Here is a 17,667-nt window from a genome sequence, read left to right as displayed (position 1 = left end):
TTGTACATTTTATGAGCCCGACCTCTTCTCCAGTGCTATTCTCATCTGTAGGTAACTCCTCCAGAACAGGGGTCAGGTGCAGATCTGCGCTACCGAAAGAGCCGAGTTTGTCTGTACAAGTATGTCCAAATCCTACCAATCACTTAAGGCCGCCAGTGCCCACTAGAGCCCTGCTAAAGCAGCCCACATGCTGAAAGCTCAGCTGGAGGTGAGCACTCAGAGCTCTGCCAGCTGTCCCCCTGCAAGGGGCTCCGGCAGCAGGGCCAGCAAAGGCCTCTGGGAGGAATCGGGAGAACGAAGCAGCAGGAGGGAGGAAGGTACTGAGATGCCTAGAATATTTACTTTTAAGTCTAAAAGGGTAAGAACCAGTAAGGTACAGAAGACACAGGGGAACCCTTACAAATCTGTCACCCCCAAGTCTGGGCATGTAGCATCAACCTGTACATAACTGACCAAAAAAAAAAAAAAAAGGTAAATTTCAGAAAATGGCTCAGTGTCCTTTCTGCACTTTGGTAACATCTCGATGGCAAGGTTTCCAAGTTCCCTGTCACTCCACTGATACTGGCTACCATCACTTCAAAGCTAAGCGATGAAAAAGGACCGTCCCTTCCAGCTCTGGCGAAACGTGTCCCCAAAGCCCTCACAGAGCCGAGCCAGGCCGTGGAGCGCAGCGCTGGGGCGGTCAGGCGGCAGCGGCCGCCTCGGGTGTCCCCGGGTGAGGCGGCGAGCCGCTCCCGTGCCCGGCACCGGCAGCAAGCCGAGACGCGGAGCTCGGCCGCACCACCTACCGGCCGCCGCCGGACTCGATGTTCTCCAGAAGTCCCTTCTAAGCCCTGCGATTCTGGGAAAAACAGTGGGACTTGCTGAATCACGAGGTCCAGAGCTCAGCTGAAGGACAGACCTCCTGCCATCAGCCCAGGAGCGCTCCCTTTACTACAACAGCCCTCACGAGCACCAAGACTAAGCCTCTGCTCAGGTGTCTACAATGCCCTCGGTGCTCTGCAGACTCCAAACACAATCCAAGGAGCTCACGGAGAAGAAACACAGCACCAAATGTCCCGAGAGTGCAAGAGAAATGGCCGTGAATCTTTTTCTGGGTGAGTGAGAAGCCATTACTTAATCAGCTTCAACCTTCTGGGGTGGTGGGGCGCAGTGCAGGTGCACAGCACACTGCACAGCTGCAAGCCATGGCCACCGCAGGACAAGATTTCCTTTTATCCTCACCCCTTCTCCCACAGAGCAGCTCTTACTTCCCAGATCCAGCTAACAATACAGAGTCAGTTATCTGGAAATGACTGGTTGTGGTTTCAGGCTATGACAGATGGCACTCACTTATAATCCCTCCCTTCCTCTCTCCATTAATACTCCTCCTCCCTTCACTTACCAGAAAATGCAGCAATGCTCCCTTTTGCCCGCCCCTCTCCTCCCTCCAGGCTATTCCTTTAGAGAATTGGCTCCACAGCTGGATTGTAAAATAATCCAGCTGTTCCTATGACAACATGCTGGCAGTGGGCAGAGATGACGCCAGCACACGATGTTGGCCCATTCGCTACCAACACCCAACTCTGTTTGTTTTGGTTTGGGATGCATTTGTTTTGCTGTGCGGGCAGCTCTGCCGAATGCATTTCTGAAGGCCGGAGGGGCAGGAGGAGCAGCAATCCCAGAGACGCCAAGAAAGTTGCTGGCTCTGTGATTTACCCTTTTTTTTTTTTTACCCCAACTTTATCTGATGTGAGAATAAAAATCCCTCCAGGAGTCTTGCAGCTGCACCCAATCTTTGCAAGACTTGATCCAGAGCCTGAGTTGAAAGGCACAGTGCAAGATTTTGCACATGAGGCTTCCAAAGAAAAGAAAAAAGTGCGAGGTAGAATCAGTGATGGCTACGAAGCTTGTACTTTAACACCTTGCCTGCCAGCAGAAAGACTGCCATGCAGAGGGAAGCAAATGATAAACTTGTTCCCTGTGTTCAGCCAAACTCCTGGGTCCAGCTTCTCAGTCTCTGACAGGAGCTAGCTGGGGTACCAGAGGATTCAGGCAGAGGCATTAGCAGGGGGATCTTACAGGGAAAGCTGTGCAAAAGGCGAGACTCCCCAAGTATTTCAGCTGTTAGACCTTCTAAACAAAGTCATATTATTAAGATCACTCTGCAGAAACCATCTACAGCTCTGCAGCTCCAAGGTCAGGGCTCCCACCAAATGAAAGGGCAGTGTTTGACAGTCCTCAGACAAGGACAGCTTCCCCAGGGCTAACACCCTTCACTCACAAGGAACTCAACACAGCGAAAGGCCGCTGCTGCCAGGATGAACAGAACAAGAGATGGTGATTGTTACTGCCTGTATATTTCATTATGTCTGCAGTACTGTTCTGAAGGTCTTCAGATCAGACAGAGCAAGGCACGTAGGACAAGGCAGGGCTCCACAGCTGCACAACTGCTAAGCTCTTTCTTTTTGAACCCAGGACATTAACCACCATCACAAGCTCAGCAGTTGCCATTGCACAGCTGATAGCAAGCACCAGGATTCCCAATGCTCTGCTTTCTACATACTGAATTTTAGCATTCTCCCCTTTGAGAAAAGAAAACCATGAAATGAATTACACTGTTTCTGAAGGGAGACCTCCATGGACCACTCAGAACACCACTGATCCATTAATCCAAGAAGCACAACAAAGTGAACACATCTCCACCTATAACTATTTTGGTCCTCCGACCTGCATAGTGAGAAAGCGGATGTAAGAGACTGGTACAAAGGTACAAAGGAAGCCAGGAGACCAGATCAACACCTGTAAATGTGTCTTTGGTGAGAGCAAAGAGACCAGAATAACTAGAGCACATTGTAGCAATTACAGACCTGGCAAAGCACCAAGTGTATCACACTGCAGTCAGTAGGCATTGGATGGACCTTTGCATTTTCAGGAGGTTACCATTCAAAGCTTGGCACGGCTGTGCTTCTGGATGCCTCACTCTCCTTCGCTCTCCAAAGCTATTCCCAAGTTGCTCTCACTGTCTGTTCCCTGCCTGCTTTTCAACCACATAAAAGTCCCAGCCATCAGTGGCGGCAGCAGCAACAGGCCCGTGCTGGGCTCACAAGTGCTGCCAATGTGCCTTCCCTCTTGTGTGAAAGAAGTAAAGGCAAGTTACTTTTTCTGAGCTGGCTGCAGTGCTGCTGCTCACAGAGCAGAAGACTCTACTGTATAACGACCCAAACTCTTACTCATGCCGTACTCCTAACTCCCCTCTTGCCACACAAGGATTTTCATTCCAGGTTCAAAAGATTACATATCAGTATCATGAGCCATATGTGGACGTACATTTTCTCTCACTATTCATTTTGCAGAACTGGCACAAATAACTTCATGGCAGTGCAGAAAGTGTTGATGTTCCTTCCTGCATGGCTATGTTTTCCTGTTGTTTTTTTGTTTTGTTTTGTTTTACTTTAGAAGTCACCCCTAGCTTATACGCATAGCACAACAGCCTCCTCCATATCAAACAGCCCTTCAACCTGAGTGCCACCTGAACATCTCCCTGGCAGCATACTAATGCTTCCAGCCATTCAGCTATGGGCTCTGTCACTGGCCCAACGTCTCTTTAAGTCCTTCCTGCAGGTATGGTTCAGAGAATCAAAAAACAGACTTAGCAAAATAAGCAAAAGCAAATATCTTCCCCTGCTTAGCACAGCCAATGGGAGCCCAAGTCCCCTCAGCACTTCTCCCAGGTGCCAGATCCCAGCCCCATGATCTTTCTCACAGACTTTCTACCATTTCCTAGGGCAAAATCTGACGGGAGGCTGCTGGGCACCCAAATCTGCATGTCATTTACGGGATCATCTTGTCCAAAGTTTCATTAGACAAACTACACCCAAGATCAGCACTACACATATTTGAGAGGATTAAACACAAGAGATCTCATCAGAAATTATGTCAATTTTCAGACTGCACAGCTGATACACAGCCACACAAAAATCTCCAAGGACAAGTCTGGCCACGTATCAACAACATATCCTTTCTACGAAAAGCCTGCCTGTCTCTACCCGGTCCTACCCCAAGGAAGCACCTACGGGAATTTGAAAAAGTTTGGGAACACAGTGGAGAAATACAGGCACCTCCCCAGCATCCCATTTTTTATCATAAGCACCATAAGGACGGTCGGACACTGGACTAAGTTGCCCGGCCAGGCCGCGGAAACTTCCATTGCTAGAGATGCTCAAAATCCAGCCCAGCATCCCGCACAACCCGCTCCCGCTCCACCCGCTGGGGATCGGCGCCCGGGCTCGCAGCGCCGCGATTCAAATAGCGCTCACACACGGCGAGTTACCTCCGCCTTCCTCCGTCAGCGCTCAGCTTCCTCGGCAGCAGCAGGGAGCGGCGAAAGGCGAGGAACGAAGTTAAGCACCGGGCAGGCAGCATTCCCGCGGGGCCGCAGGGACGCGCGGCGGCCGTAAGGCCGGGCGTCCAGCCCCGGGTCCCCCGGCCGGGCCCCGGGCAGCCAACAGAGGGCACTGCGCGATGCCGCCGGCGGGCGGAGCGCGGCTCACGGCGGGGCTGCGGCGCGGAGAGAAAGGGCCGGCTGAGCCGCAGCTGTCAGCGCTGGCGCCCGCCCGCGTGCTCACGGCCGGAGCCGCGGGGAGCGAGAGACCGCCTCGCTGCTGCAAACGCTGAACGCTGCTCCTTCCTTCCAACGCCTGTGGCTGCTGGGTTCACATTGCGCAACTTTCCTCCTCAATCTCGAGATCTAATCATATGCTTAACAAAAAATTACGTTTACATTCTTACATAACCACATGACTCCAGGCGCTCCGGCTCTAAGAAATGCACAAAGGGTTACGGGTCTAACGATGAAACCCCAAGCACCTCCGAGAACTCTGCAGATACAGGACCTGGAAGGGGCTGATGAAACCCAGGAGACATAAACAGCATTTTGCTGTTTCACTGGAAGGCTTTGCCATAGTTTAGGATCATGATGCACATCCATCATGAGACAGAACACTAAGGCTACAAAGACACTTTCACATGTCAGTCAGCTCCAGTAAAAACTACAGCATGTTTTTTTTAGCTCCTTACATGCAGACAAGCGTGGAAATTCAGATTTGGGACTAAGAAGCTCTAGTGAATGGGTGATGTTTCTCAGGACCCCAGAGACCCAGATTTAGAGGCAGCTGAGCCTAAAAGCACTGTTATGGGTGTCTGACTTGTGTGCTGATGGCTGGTTCCAGGCATCCCCAGGCCAGTCTCTCCAGCCTGTTCTCCCAGCCGGGATTAACACGTTCCTGGGGGCGGTTAAAGGGAATGGGAACCTCAGCCTCTGTCACTTGGCATTTGGGAACTGTGCTCCTCTCCATAATCACTTGATCAGCCAACAGGATTGTGGATGGCACAGCACAGAGTCCTGTCACCAAAGAAAGTTATCAACTCACTTCAGAGAGCAAAGATTATATTTTAAACTGCTACAGGTAGCTCTATCAGAGTACATAACTCTGATTTTAGAGGTACTCACACACAGGTAAGTTCAACATCTCTCGATTAGTTCTTTACCCAATTTACCACTGGGTTCTTTCATACCACCACCACATTATTCCTGTGCTCCTCCTGACCCAGCTGATCCTACTGATCACAGACACAATGCATCACATCAGTTGATTGGGGTTTCTGGAGGCTGTGTAGCCCAGTTCCAGCTAAAAGCCGGAGGATTTACCTCTTGCATTGCTTTGGTATTAGCATTTGACTGATCCTGCAGTAACTTTGGTTAGGGACCAAATTCAGCTGGAATTTAACCCCTACATATGAAAACATTTCTTCTGTCAGTGTAAATTCCTAAACTACTTCACTGAGGGTCAGGCAAGTAACTATGAAGAAACTAGGAAGGAAAGAGAATCACACAGAGCAGAGGTGACAGCAGGAATGTACATGTAGACTGATTTTAACTTTCCCAAAATTGCTGTTCAGTGCTTCAACTTACCTGGCTGTTAACATGGGATCACACTCTTCACCTTCTTCATATAATTCTGAGAACAGCAGAATTAAACTTGGTTCTTACCTTAAGGCCTGGCACCAGCATATCAAATAGAAGGAAGCCATCTGAAACACCAAGATAGACTGTACTCAGCTAATGCAACCCTGCGGCACAAATGGACTTAGCAAAAAGGTAACGCTCGTCTGTGTGAGAGACCCCACTTTCCAAGGACCTGCCCAAATTTGGAGAATGAACTCCTTCAGTACATGCTTTCCCAGACTGCAAGGCATGATTCTTCCCACCTGTACTGCTAGCATATTGTAACCCAGTGTGGAGAGACAGGAACAAACCACACATTTGCGTATTAGTCTCATTTGAGGTTAATGGGAAAGTACTCGAACGCTATACTGAAAATCTCATGGCAAGACAGAACAGAACACTTCTATCATTAGGGCCCACAAGGAGGCTAAGAGATCCACAGGTGAAAATTGTTATATAATACTTTGTCCTCATAAATACAGATGATTATTTCAGTGCATGATGTATCTTAAAAGGAAATACAAACCTTTGGTTAAGAGTCAGACTGGTCTTCAGCACATTCTGTGTCTGATCATCTGCAGGACACAACCTGTCATTCTATATCCAATAATTAAGCTGTTCATATGACTGAAGCTGTGAGGTCATTACCTCATGCAACTACACGTGCCTTAAATTAGCTATGGTCATCATTCTCACACACGTGCAACAGTTCAATCCCTTAGCTGTGTCTGATACAACAGCAAGTAAAAATATGGCACACAGAGGAAAATGCAGATTTTGGTCCTAAGGTTAAAGTGGTTTGGTAGGAGATGTTGTTGGGTTTTGATCACATGGCCTTATACTCAATTCCACGTATCTAACAAATGAAATTGGTTTGCACTTTGATCACAAACACAGGGACACTGACAGTTCCAGAACTGTCTTATTCATAGCTGTTCTCTAGAATTAATCAGCAAACAAGCTGTATTTACTTTTGCCACGAAAGTATTTGTGAAGTGTTTTTCATATTAGAAGTAATAAAAATTAAGAGGAAAAATAAAATACTTCTACTCTGAAGTGCTAAAGCCCTTGTGGCAAAGACTATTTATTTATACATTATAGTGACAGGCTTATCAAGAAGCCACATTAATTCTGTCCAGGTATCAAGAACACTGCACTCCTGTCATGCCTTTGCACAACAAGGAGTCAAGCTACAACAAATGGTGTTTCATTAGCAAGGCTGTTACAAATCAGGTCTTGACCAAATGTACGGGTGTTAGGAGCCAGAAGTGACACAGTGAGGCATTTGCCCTCAGAAGGCCCGTAGGCATGTAAAGATGTATAAAATACACATAAAACTTCTCTCAAAGAAGCGTTCCTAACCAGGAACGTGCCTTCTGGGGAAGGGAGCTTGTTTGAGTGCCACTGTGCAGTTCTAATAGCTGTAGAACCCACCCCAGCAGCTTGCCATGCCCCTCAGCTCAGCCTTCAGGCTGAAACAAAGATCTTGAAGACAATCAGGTAGAATAGCATATTTTCTTGTTTGGTTAATTTGCCATATTTGTCTTCAAATACAGCTACCTACCTACCTTTTGGTGAAATAAATCACTTTGCGTTTCCCTTAAATTCTCCCCAGTGTGGAGTAGTTTAGTAAACTTAGAGCACTGAACGCTTTACACAGCCATTGCAATAAGGTAAGTAAAGGACTTGTCACCAAGTAGGAAACGCAGTATGAAACTGGCTCAGACGTTGCAGTATGACCACGGAGCGTGAGGATTGCCCACCCTCACCCACACTCCTCTTTGGAGGCATACTACGCCCTGAACCATGCCCACACATCACCTTGGAGATTGCTAGCTGACACAGGCCAAAACCCTTTCAGGTACCGGGATTATTACTGTGTAACAGTCAGCAAGCAATCCCATGCTCATGCTTTCTATCTACCCCCAGGCACAGCTAAAGAATGCAGGCCTGTGGCACCTGATTACCGGGAATTTGCTGGCAAACTGCAGCAGGAAGGAACTGCAACTCCTATGAATAAAGCTGTGAAGGTCTAAATTCTTTGAAAGTTTCAGAATGAAATCCTTATCTGTGCCGAAACCTCATTCTTGGCTTTGTACTCAACTCTTATGTAATGGCAGCAAATTAGTTTATCTTCCTTTGTGTCCTCAAGGTTAGTGACACAACACCATCAGGTCACATTACTGTTGAGTTTAATCGCCACACCACACACATGTTGTAACAGAGCTTGTCCTTCTCTCAGCTGTGAGCCACCAGCAACTGCCATTCCTCCTACAATTAAAGTTCAAATGCTCCACAGCAGGATCAACATCATTCTTACTCAGAAAAACCCACTACACTTCAGAGCTGTGCCAAAATGATGTGTTACTCAAAACCCTAGCAGCCTGGAAATACCTGAATCCTGTAGAATTTAGAGGATGTGCCTCAGGTCTGACATTGCTACTCTGTGGCCCTTGCAATGCCGCTGCTCATTCAAAACAAATACTTAGTTTTGCAAACAAAAACAGATAAATTCTGCATTATGAGGTTGTTTCACCTCCCTTTCCCTTAGCATGAGAAAATTCAAGCTGGGTATTAATAGAGAGCTATATTCTCATTAAACAGAAGCTGTGATGCAGTCAGAATTCAGACTGCTTTAAAGTTGCACCTGGTTGTTTTTTGCCAACAGGAAAAAGTTACAAAATGTTTGTATAAAAACAAAACCCAAGCAGTGAACAGGAACTGAAAATCTGTTCTGCAATCCGAAGATGCCAGAGAAAAAAGGGAACAAAAGCTCCATAATTGGAAGTAATAAAGGTGCTGTATTGCCCACATGTTAGTTATGACCGTCTTTTGTTTTCCTGCGGTATCCTGTTGATATAACATCGAGGTCCCTTGTGGATATCCGCTGTTTCCATATCAGAAGAATACGTGTTTGTCGGTTTCACTTCAGCATCTCACCGGGTCACCAGCTTACCCACTATGGCTGGAAAGCTCGCCAGAAGCCATAAGAACAACTTTATCAGCAAAAGATCTGAACGGATGAAAATTGTGGACATGTGAGATCACATCTGGTAATAACTTATACAAATTTCAAATACTGCCTCAGTAAGGAAGCGCAGAGTCAGAGCGAAAGTTTAGCTAACTGCTTACCAGAGATCAGTCAGGGTCACGCAGACCAAGTTTCCCTTTCTCTGGTTCTCCTCCTCTGCCATCACCCACAGACTTCTGCCACTGGCTGGCAGCAGGCACCCAAAAAAGGCTGTAAGGACAAGGTAAGGGTACGATGCTGCATCCCCGGAATATTCCCCCAAAGCCCCAGAAATTTACAAAAAGCAGAACTTCATCACTCAAAGAGAGCACACTGTTATTTAACAGCACTCATTAGCTTTTTCTTCTGCTCATTTTCTAGACTCCTCTCCAGTGTAAGAAAAGTGCTATCTACAATATCTACCATGCCAATACACAGCACAGAATGAACAACCCCTGTATGTTTAACTCTCATTTTTCCCATGTTTCATTTGATGCCTGTAATTCTTGCCAGATATCTCCCTCACTGGTGCCTCTTCAAGGCTGAAGAGCCCTCATTAATTTAGCCGTTCCTCACACAGGAGCAGCTCCACAGCCCCAGATCATTATTTATCTGCACCTCTCAGAGCTCCACATCCTTTTGAAGATGAGCACTGCACGGAGCATTCAAAGCGCAGGCACACCACGGGACCGTGCTGCATTTTGAATGCTGCTCTCAGCTTTGTTCTCTAGCCCACTGTTAACATTTGATTAGCTTATTTACCAAGCCTTGAGCCGAGATTCACACAGAACCATTATAATGCCAAGATCTCGTCCCCTAGCAGTAAATCAGTTTATAGGCTGATTCTTCACAGAACCATTGGAGTTGGACGGGACCCCTGAAGGCCACCCAGCCCTGGGCAGGGTCACCTGTGCTGCTTGTTCCAGCACCCCTCCTGCAGGCACAGCCACTTGAGGCGCACACACCCACTTCTGCAGCCAGTACAGAAGTGCTGCTTTTTTAAACCCTCATTTTCTCACGAGAACAACCCGCTTGTTGACCATCAGTCAGCACCGATGACTTTCTGGCAGGCTTCCTACCGCGACTGACAGGTTTACTGACAAAACGACAGCAGAACAAGTGACAGAACCTGCAGAACGCACAGCTAAGGACGCAGACGCCCGCTCACTGCCTGCACCGAGGCCTGTTACAGCCCTAAGGGCTCACGGGCAGCGGCAGATCGCCGTGCCAGCGGCTCCGGCTCGCGCCCTTCTGGAACCTTCCCGCCGCGGGGCCGCACGCGCAGCTCAACGTCCAGCGCCCGCGAGGGGAAGACGGCGCCGCCGCTTTGCCATATATGGGCACGGCCGGAAGCACTTGCGTCACGGCGCTGGCTCGTAGCGTCTCCGCGGGGAGCGGGACGTCACGTCCCTGACGCGCCCGCCGCGCGGCGCCCTGGCAACCAAACAGTAAACACGGCGGCTCCGCGCAGGCGCGGGGCGGCTCCGGGCTCGGGCGGCGGCGCTCCCCGCGGCGCGCTGCGTCGGGCCGGGATGGGGCGCCGCGCTGCGTCGGGCCGGGATGGGGTGCCGCGCTGCCTCCGGGGCGAGGGGCCCGCGGCTCCCGTCAGCCGCGTCTCCGGAGCGGGCTGCGGCCGGCGACCTCGAGGCGCTGCCGGGCGGGGTGCCGGGCCCGGCCTCGCGCGGGGGGAGGCGCGGCGGGGCTGCGGGGATCTTCGCCCTCCCCTGCCCGGGTCACCGCCGCCCGCCTGTGCCGCGTTCCCCTGCAGAGGCGTTGCGGACCGCTCGTGCTGTGGTACGGCTCTGCCTCTTGCCGTGTGTAACTGCGGTTCCACTTTTTCCTTGCGTTGCAGCTTCGCTTCTGAGAGCAAATCGCGCTGCTGCCCTCAGTGGCATTAAGAGCACGGCAGGAGTCAGAAGTAATGAGAGTGTTGCTCGCTTGTCTTAACATCGTGCCCACTGTTTTGTTTCACCAAGCTGTGTGCCGGTATCTGTGTGATCCATCAGATACAGCCCGTAATCGAGGCACGTGCATTTGCACTTAATCTATCCCGAGCGGAGGCTGCTGCACGGCTCCCTCTCACGGCTCTGCTGAAGTCAGTGGCAAGATCCGTGCCAATTCAAGTGAGGTTTTGCTCCGCAGTCCTCAAATACTGGGAAGTGGGTACATCAGCCGCACGTTGTACCCAGCACGGCCTGACTTCTGCACTGCCCCTGGGCTGCATCAAAAAGGGGTGGCAGCAGGGCAAGGCGAGTTGTCCTCCCCTCTGCTCTGCCCCTGTAAGGCCCCATCTGGAGTATTGCGTCCGAGCCTGCGGCCCCCAGGACAGGAGGGGTGTAGAGCTGATGGGTGCAGAGGAAGCCGCAAAAATGCTCAGACAGCAGAAGCACCTGTCTTATGAAGACAAGCTGAGGGAGATGGGCTTGTTCAGCCAGGACAGTAGAAGGCTCCAGGGAGATCACACTGTGGCCTTCCAGTACTTAAAGAGAGCTTAAAAATGGAAGAGAGACACTTTTTACACTTTTTACACTCTGACACTCTGCATCACACGAGACTCACTCCTTTAATCCCAGGCTCTTTGCCTTATCATAGTCACAGAAAGGCTTGGGTTGGAAAGGACCTTAAAGTCCACCCAGCCCCAGCCCCTGCCATGTGCAGGGCTGCCCCTCACCAGCTCAGGCTGCCCAGGGCCTCATCCAGCCTGGCCTTCAGTGCCTCCAGGGATGGGGCACCACAGCTTCTGGGCAGCCTGCACCACAGCCTCACCAATCTCTCAGTGTAAAATTTCCCCAACATTTAAATCTCCCCCCATTTATTTTAAAACCATCCCACCTATTACTATCTGCCTGTGTAAAAAGTGTCTCTCTTCCATTTTTAAGCTCTCTTTAAGTACTGGAAGGCCACAGTGTGATCTCCCTGGAGCCTTCTACTGTCCTGGCTGAACAAGCCCATCTCCCTCAGCTTGTCTTCATAAGACAGGTGCTTCTGCTGTCTGAGCATTTTTGCGGCTTCCTCTGCACCCATCAGCTCTACACCCCTCCTGTCCTGGGGGCCGCAGGCTTGGACGCAATACTCCAGATGGGGCCTTACAGGGGCAGAGCAGAGGGGAGGACGACTCGCCTTGCCCTGCTGCCACCCCTTTTTGATGCAGCCCAGGGGCAGTGCAGAAGTCAGGCCGTGCTGGGTACGTGAGTCTCGTGTGATGCAGACACTGACACTGGCGCATGGTGGTCACTGTCACTGCTGCTGGAAGGAGCAAACCTCAGAGAGGCTGCAAGAGGACCATGGATAGAAACTCAGCCCAAGGTTCTGCTTTACCCTGCCCAGTAATGGGGAGGGGCAGTGAGGCCAGGATCACCCCACTTGCCTCCAGGGGATTGCTTGGTATTTGAGACCGCTTCTTTCTCTGTTGAATGTGCAGCTCTCTGAATTCTCCAGCTAGGAGCCTGACAGTCTTTTCAGCAGCAATGTTGTGATTCCAGATTTTCTGACTTCACCGAGTCACTTGTCTCTTGTAGCTACACCTACGTGAGTTCTGGGGTCAGTGCCACTGTGTGTTTGCTGCACCTGGGTATTGCCCTTGTGAATTAGAGCGATGCTGCAAAAGTGGCTGCTACTGAGCAGGTGGCAACTCAGGGTCATTCCTTGTCAGCTGTCAGTGCTGCCTCCAGCCATGTGTTGAAAGCAGCACAAGTGATGCTTGCCTTTGCACAGTGCGGGTGGTGTTGAGCAAGCCCCAAGCAGTGCAATACGCACTGTTGAGATGAGGTATATCCTGTGCGTGTTCTGGTTGGGACGGGGTGAAGAAAGCAGAGCTTGCAGCCACGACCAGGAAGCCTCCAGTTGCACAAACCCAGTCTGAATGACCTCAAGAGCCCTGTGGAGATTTCCTGAGCATGCTGTCACAGAATCTCAGAATTGTAGGAGTTGGAAGGGCTTCTCGGGAATCACTGAGTTCAACTCCCCTACAGGTTACATGGGTAGGCATCCAGGCAGGTCTTGAATATCTCCAGAGAAAGATGTCAGGCACTTCTCTGGGCAGCCCGTTCCAGTACTCTGTCACCCTCAGTGTATCAAAAAGTTTTCCTCAGAGGAAAAAGCAATCCTCAGCCAGCTGCACGTGCCAGCACAGGAGGCATCTTTGCCATCATCTTGGAAATTACATTCTCGATCAAGAGATGAGAGCAGAAGAGCCCCCTGCATGCAAAGAGACTTGCCCACCAAAGGAGCATGCTTTGCTGTGCAGGCAGCAGGAGGAAAAGAGAGTAGCAGCCCTTTTAGATGAGCTAGAGAAGAGGCTGCACAGGCAAGACCCTAGTGGGGAAGAGTTCCTAGAGCTCTTAAGTTGCTTGCCATAGCTTGCATTCATTCAAGGACCAGGAGAACTGATAATGGGGAAGTGTATTTTGCCATACACTATTTTTGTTCAGAGAGAAGTGTGTGTGAGCATCTCTCCATGCCTTCATGGAGAGAAGACATTCAGTAGCTCTCCTGGCAAAGCAAGCCCAGGACACAGAGCAAGGCTACAGTCCCACCCCTCCCTATGCAAGAGGAAATTGGGCTATCAGCCACATGCAAGTGACAGGGTAGACCCCCATCTGGAAACAGCCTTGGTGGTTCAGAAGTGAGACCTCTCCTACTCTCCATTCTCTTGCACACCTCTGGTTTATGGCAGAAAGGCCACAGCAGGTGACAGGCAAAGGTGCACCAGCCCATGGCAGGCAGCCCCAGAAGGAAGGCCAGAGGAGGGGTGGCCCCAGCAGTGGGTGGGAAGGGCGTAGGCACAGCCAGGCCTGACTAACACATCAGGGCAATGACAGATCTGCACATAATGGTTTTCCCACCCCAATGCATACAGCAGTCAGATGTCAGTAAAGCCCAACCCCAGGTAGAGTTCAGGGAGCCCCTTTAGGGTCAGAGGGGCTAATGCAAAAGGCAAGGCTAGGACAGCTCCAGCACTCAACTTAAATGCTTTTATTGACAATGTCTCTGAACAATAATAAGCAAACAATGCTTAAGTTTCATCCAAATTCACTTTCCACATGTCAAAAAAGACCTCAAGGTAGAAAAAAATAAAATAAAAATATAAATATCTGAGAATCCATCTTAATAAATAAATTAAAAACACAATAAAAACGTTTTCATGGAAAACTTATGTCAGAACATTCAGACCACCTCAACAATGCATGATCAGTAAAGGTACAATGAACATCGATGTAGAACTACAGTACATGGATATAGCTATTCATCTACCTACTAGAAAATAAAATAGTCTCTTTCCCCCCCACGTAAGATGGGTCGTTGCTAAGTCATCAGAACACGATATTGCCAGGAACACAGTAGTTATTGTTAATCAGCTGCACTAGATACAAGTTGGAGATACCCAGCACCAGGTTAATTCCAATCATTTAAAACCAAGGGATTAATTAGTTAATGCTAGTGATACTAAGGAGGGGAGAGTCACCAACCCAGCCATGTGGGACATGCTACAGACTACCAGCTCTCACAGATGGGCCGTTGGGGACAAGACAAACTCCATGCGGTTTGCTACATCTCTGGAGGAAGTATGGGCCCAGGCACTCCACCAGGCCCCGGGCCCTGGCTGGACAGGGGGGTGGCGGCAGCAGTGCCCTCCCCAGGCCCGGAGGGGCATGGCGAGTCCGTGGGGGTGCATGGGCAGGGGCGGGGGGCCGGCAGGTCAGTCAGTGCGGGGCGAGTCCCTCACAAGGCCAGCAGGGTGGGGGAGCTGAGGGAGTCAGACGAGGGCTCGTTGCTGCTGCTGCCCTTCCGGTGCGCAGCAGCACAGCTGGGGAAGGCGTCCGCCTCGGGGTAGGTGAAGACGAAGGTGGAGGTGTAGGTGCTAGGGCACGGGGTGCAGGTCACCACGGGGGTGCAGAGGGGCTCCAGCTCCCCACCGCTCCCGGCGCCCAGCGGCTCCCAGTCCGACGCGTAGAAGGAGGAGGCCCCGGGCAGGTCCATGTCAGGCACCGAGCGGGAGGCCTCCCGCGGCCCCGTGGAGAAAAGCAGCTCGTCGAAGGGCTCGGCCTTCAGCTCCAGCCCGCTGCCGCTGGGCTCCTTGGGCGGCACGGCCGGCGGCGCCTCGGTCATCAGCGGCAGGGCGAAGGCCTCCTCGGCCGCGGCGGGGCTGGGTGCGCCCAGGTCCAGTGCGGTGGCGGCCGCCAGCTCCTCGGAGAAGCGCAGCTCCTCAGGCATCTTGCAGGCGGGCCGGTGCGCCGCCAGGATGAACTCCAGCTTCTCCTTCTCCTTCAGCAGGTTGGCTATCTCCGCCTGCAGAGCGGACTTCTCCTCCTCCAGCTGGTCCGTCTCCTGCGAAAGACGAGAGCGGGCCGTCAGCCGGGGCCAACCTCGCCCGACCGCCCCCACCCGGGGGGTCCCCGCCCCGCGGCCCCCGGGATCCCGGGGCAGCACTCACCGCCTGCAGCGTGTCGGTGAGCTCCCGCCGCCGGTTGCGGCACTTGGCCGCTGCCATCTTGTTCCTCTCCCGGCGGATCCTCCTCTTTTCCTCCTCCTCCGGGGACAGCTGCGGACACAGAGAGCGGTCAGCGCGTCCGCCAGACCCCCGCCCCGCGCCTCCGCGCCCAGCCTCGTTCCCCCCGCTCCCCCCCCCCCTTTAGCCCCGCGCCCCGCTCACCTGCTCGACTTTCCCCCTTCGTCCGATGCTCTGCCCGCGGCCGCCCGGCGCCTTCAGCACGGCGGGGCGGGAATAGGCGGCGGGGGGGGCGGGCGCCGGGACGCCGTAGGGGTGCCCGCGGTTCTGGGATGGGGCGACTGAGGAGATGAGGGTGGGCTGCACCAGCCACTGCAGGTCGGGACTGGTGGAGATGGCCGTCACGGTGGGCACGAAGTTGGCGCTGGACACGGCTAGGTCAGTGCAGAAATCCTGCGGGACACAACGTGGGGGGGAGGGAAAAAGAGGGTGAGGGGAGGCTGCGGTCAGCACTCCCCTCCGGGCCGCTCCCCGCCGCCCCCAGGGCCGCGCCGCCAGCGCCGCTCCGCACGAGAGCGGCCCGATATAAATATCTCTGACGTCCGCGCTGACGCAGGCGCCGCTCCGGAGTCTCCTCAATGAACTCGCGTTTTATCAATGAAGCCGCTTTACACACCCGCCGCAACGCGCAGCCCGGACCCCAGCTCCCCCCGCCCGCCCCGCGGCGGCGCTGCGGCCGCTCCCCACGCTGCCCCCGGCCCGGTTGAAGCCAACCGCGCCCCTCGGGTCCCGCACCGCCCCGACCCGAGGCGCGCCCCGCAGCCCCCCGCACCCATCTCCTCCCCAGCACCGAGTCCCGCGGCGGCCGCGCAACGGCCCTCACCTGCGAGTTGACGGGGGAACCCATGCTGGAAAAGGAGTCCGCCGGGGACGGGTAGTAGGTGAGGCTGTCCCCGGCCGGGGAAGCGCTGCTGCAGCGGGAGGAGGGCGCCTCGTACTCCCCAGCGAAGCCCTGGTACATCATGTCGGCTGTTTGCGTGGCCGTGCGGGGCCTTGCGGTGCTAGCGGAGCGCCCTGCGGGAGAAGGCGAAGAGGGGCCGGCTGCGTCCCTGCGTTCGGTCCGCGCCGCGCGTCTCTTTCTCCGCTGTCGGAGCTGCCTCTGCCGCTGGAGTATCGCTCGGCGCCGCCCCTTTATACCCTGCCGCCGCGTGAATCGCCTACGTCACGTGGGACGCACCACGCCCGCCCGCGGGGGGAGCCGCTCTGCCCGCGTCCGCTTCGCCCCGCGCGCCCGGCCCCGCCGCCGCCCCGCTCCGCCGCCGAGCGCGGGAAACAACGGGGCGGCGGGGCAGAGGAAACGCGGCGGGGCGGAGGAAGTGCGGCGGGGCGGGGCGGGAAGAGCGGCTCCGGGCTTTCCCCCCCCTCACGGAGTGGTACGGCCGGGCTCGGGAACCCACTGACGCAGATATCCTTATATGGGATACATCCTGTGCGAGGGGGCGTGACTGACGGGAAGCGCTCCAGGCTGCGGCCAAGTGCGGCGCGGGACGGGACGCGGTGGGACGGGGCCGCCCCAGCCCCCCCGCGTGCTCCTCCCCTCCCCCCGCCGCCGGCACCCTCCGCCCCGAGCGGCCCGGCGGGGGCTCCGTACTAACGGAGCCGGGCGCGGCCACGCGTGGGGTGCGGCGGGGCGCGGCGCCCTTCGTCCCCGCGCCCTGCGGCGGGCGGGTGCTGCGTGCGGGGCTGTCGCGGCGCGCGGCGGGAACGCGTCCCCACGGCGGGGTCACGCACACGGAGGGCCGGGAAGGAGGAGTGCGGGGCGGCCCCGGGGCCGCGTAGCCCTCGGGGAAGCCCCCGGGCGTCGGGACGGGGGCGCGGGCGGGGGGCGCCGGGGGAGCGGCGAGGGCGAGGCCAGTCCTTTCCTCCAGTTTGGGTTTTGTTTTGATCCCCGTCGCGGCGAAGCCCGGAGACACCCACCCACGGCGGGGATGTCGGCAGCCCTGGCTCGGGGCAGGCAGAGCCGGCGGCCAGACCGCAGCCTCGCCTCGCACGGGAGCCAAGAGATCGCGGCTATAGATAGTAACAGGGAAGCTGCAGCGGCAGCGTGTTTACAGCAACAAACAGAGCCCGCAGCGCAGTCTCCAAGCAGGAGCGTCACCCGGGCAGGCTGGGATCCTGCTGGCAGCCTCTCCCGCTCTTTGAGCTCACGGGCTAAATGCAGCG

At 54.0% G+C, this 17,667-nt stretch overlaps 2 protein-coding genes and 2 long non-coding RNA genes across 4 annotated transcripts in view; 1 reads left to right on the top strand and 3 right to left on the bottom strand.

The window, feature by feature from the left end:
* The window catches only part of JDP2 (Jun dimerization protein 2), a 39,476-nt gene extending 35,008 nt beyond the window's left edge, over positions 1–4,468 (bottom strand). The window contains exon 1 of the mRNA XM_010711742.4: positions 4,313–4,468. The gene's annotated coding sequence lies outside the window, so the exon portion shown is untranslated. The remainder of the gene's footprint in view (positions 1–4,312) is intronic.
* On the top strand, positions 761–7,050 carry LOC146544322 (uncharacterized). Its single transcript, XR_014883660.1, has 2 exons — positions 761–1,097; positions 3,767–7,050. It is a non-coding gene; the product is annotated as an uncharacterized LOC146544322 (long non-coding RNA).
* A 49-nt stretch (positions 7,051–7,099) lies between these two features.
* LOC116216684 (uncharacterized) lies at positions 7,100–10,334 on the bottom strand. The gene is made up of 3 exons (XR_004159950.2): positions 10,126–10,334; positions 9,119–9,227; positions 7,100–8,999 (listed from the first exon to the last, which is right to left on the bottom strand). It is a non-coding gene; the product is annotated as an uncharacterized LOC116216684 (long non-coding RNA).
* A 3,613-nt stretch (positions 10,335–13,947) lies between these two features.
* On the bottom strand, positions 13,948–16,637 carry FOS (Fos proto-oncogene, AP-1 transcription factor subunit). The gene is made up of 4 exons (XM_085225338.1): positions 16,328–16,637; positions 15,649–15,897; positions 15,430–15,537; positions 13,948–15,323 (listed from the first exon to the last, which is right to left on the bottom strand). Exons 1-4 carry the CDS (start codon positions 16,466–16,468, stop codon positions 14,718–14,720), a joined length of 1,104 nt encoding a protein of 367 aa, XP_085081464.1. The 5' UTR covers positions 16,469–16,637; the 3' UTR covers positions 13,948–14,717.
* Positions 16,638–17,667: the final 1,030 nt, after the last annotated feature.

The sequence above is a fragment of the Meleagris gallopavo genome, chromosome 5, assembly GCF_905368555.1.
Source record: "Meleagris gallopavo chromosome 5, MGAL_WU_HG_1.1, whole genome shotgun sequence".
NCBI lineage: Eukaryota > Metazoa > Chordata > Aves > Galliformes > Phasianidae > Meleagris > Meleagris gallopavo.
Note: the sequence above shows the minus strand (reverse complement) of the source record. Positions and strands in the feature narration are given on the sequence as shown.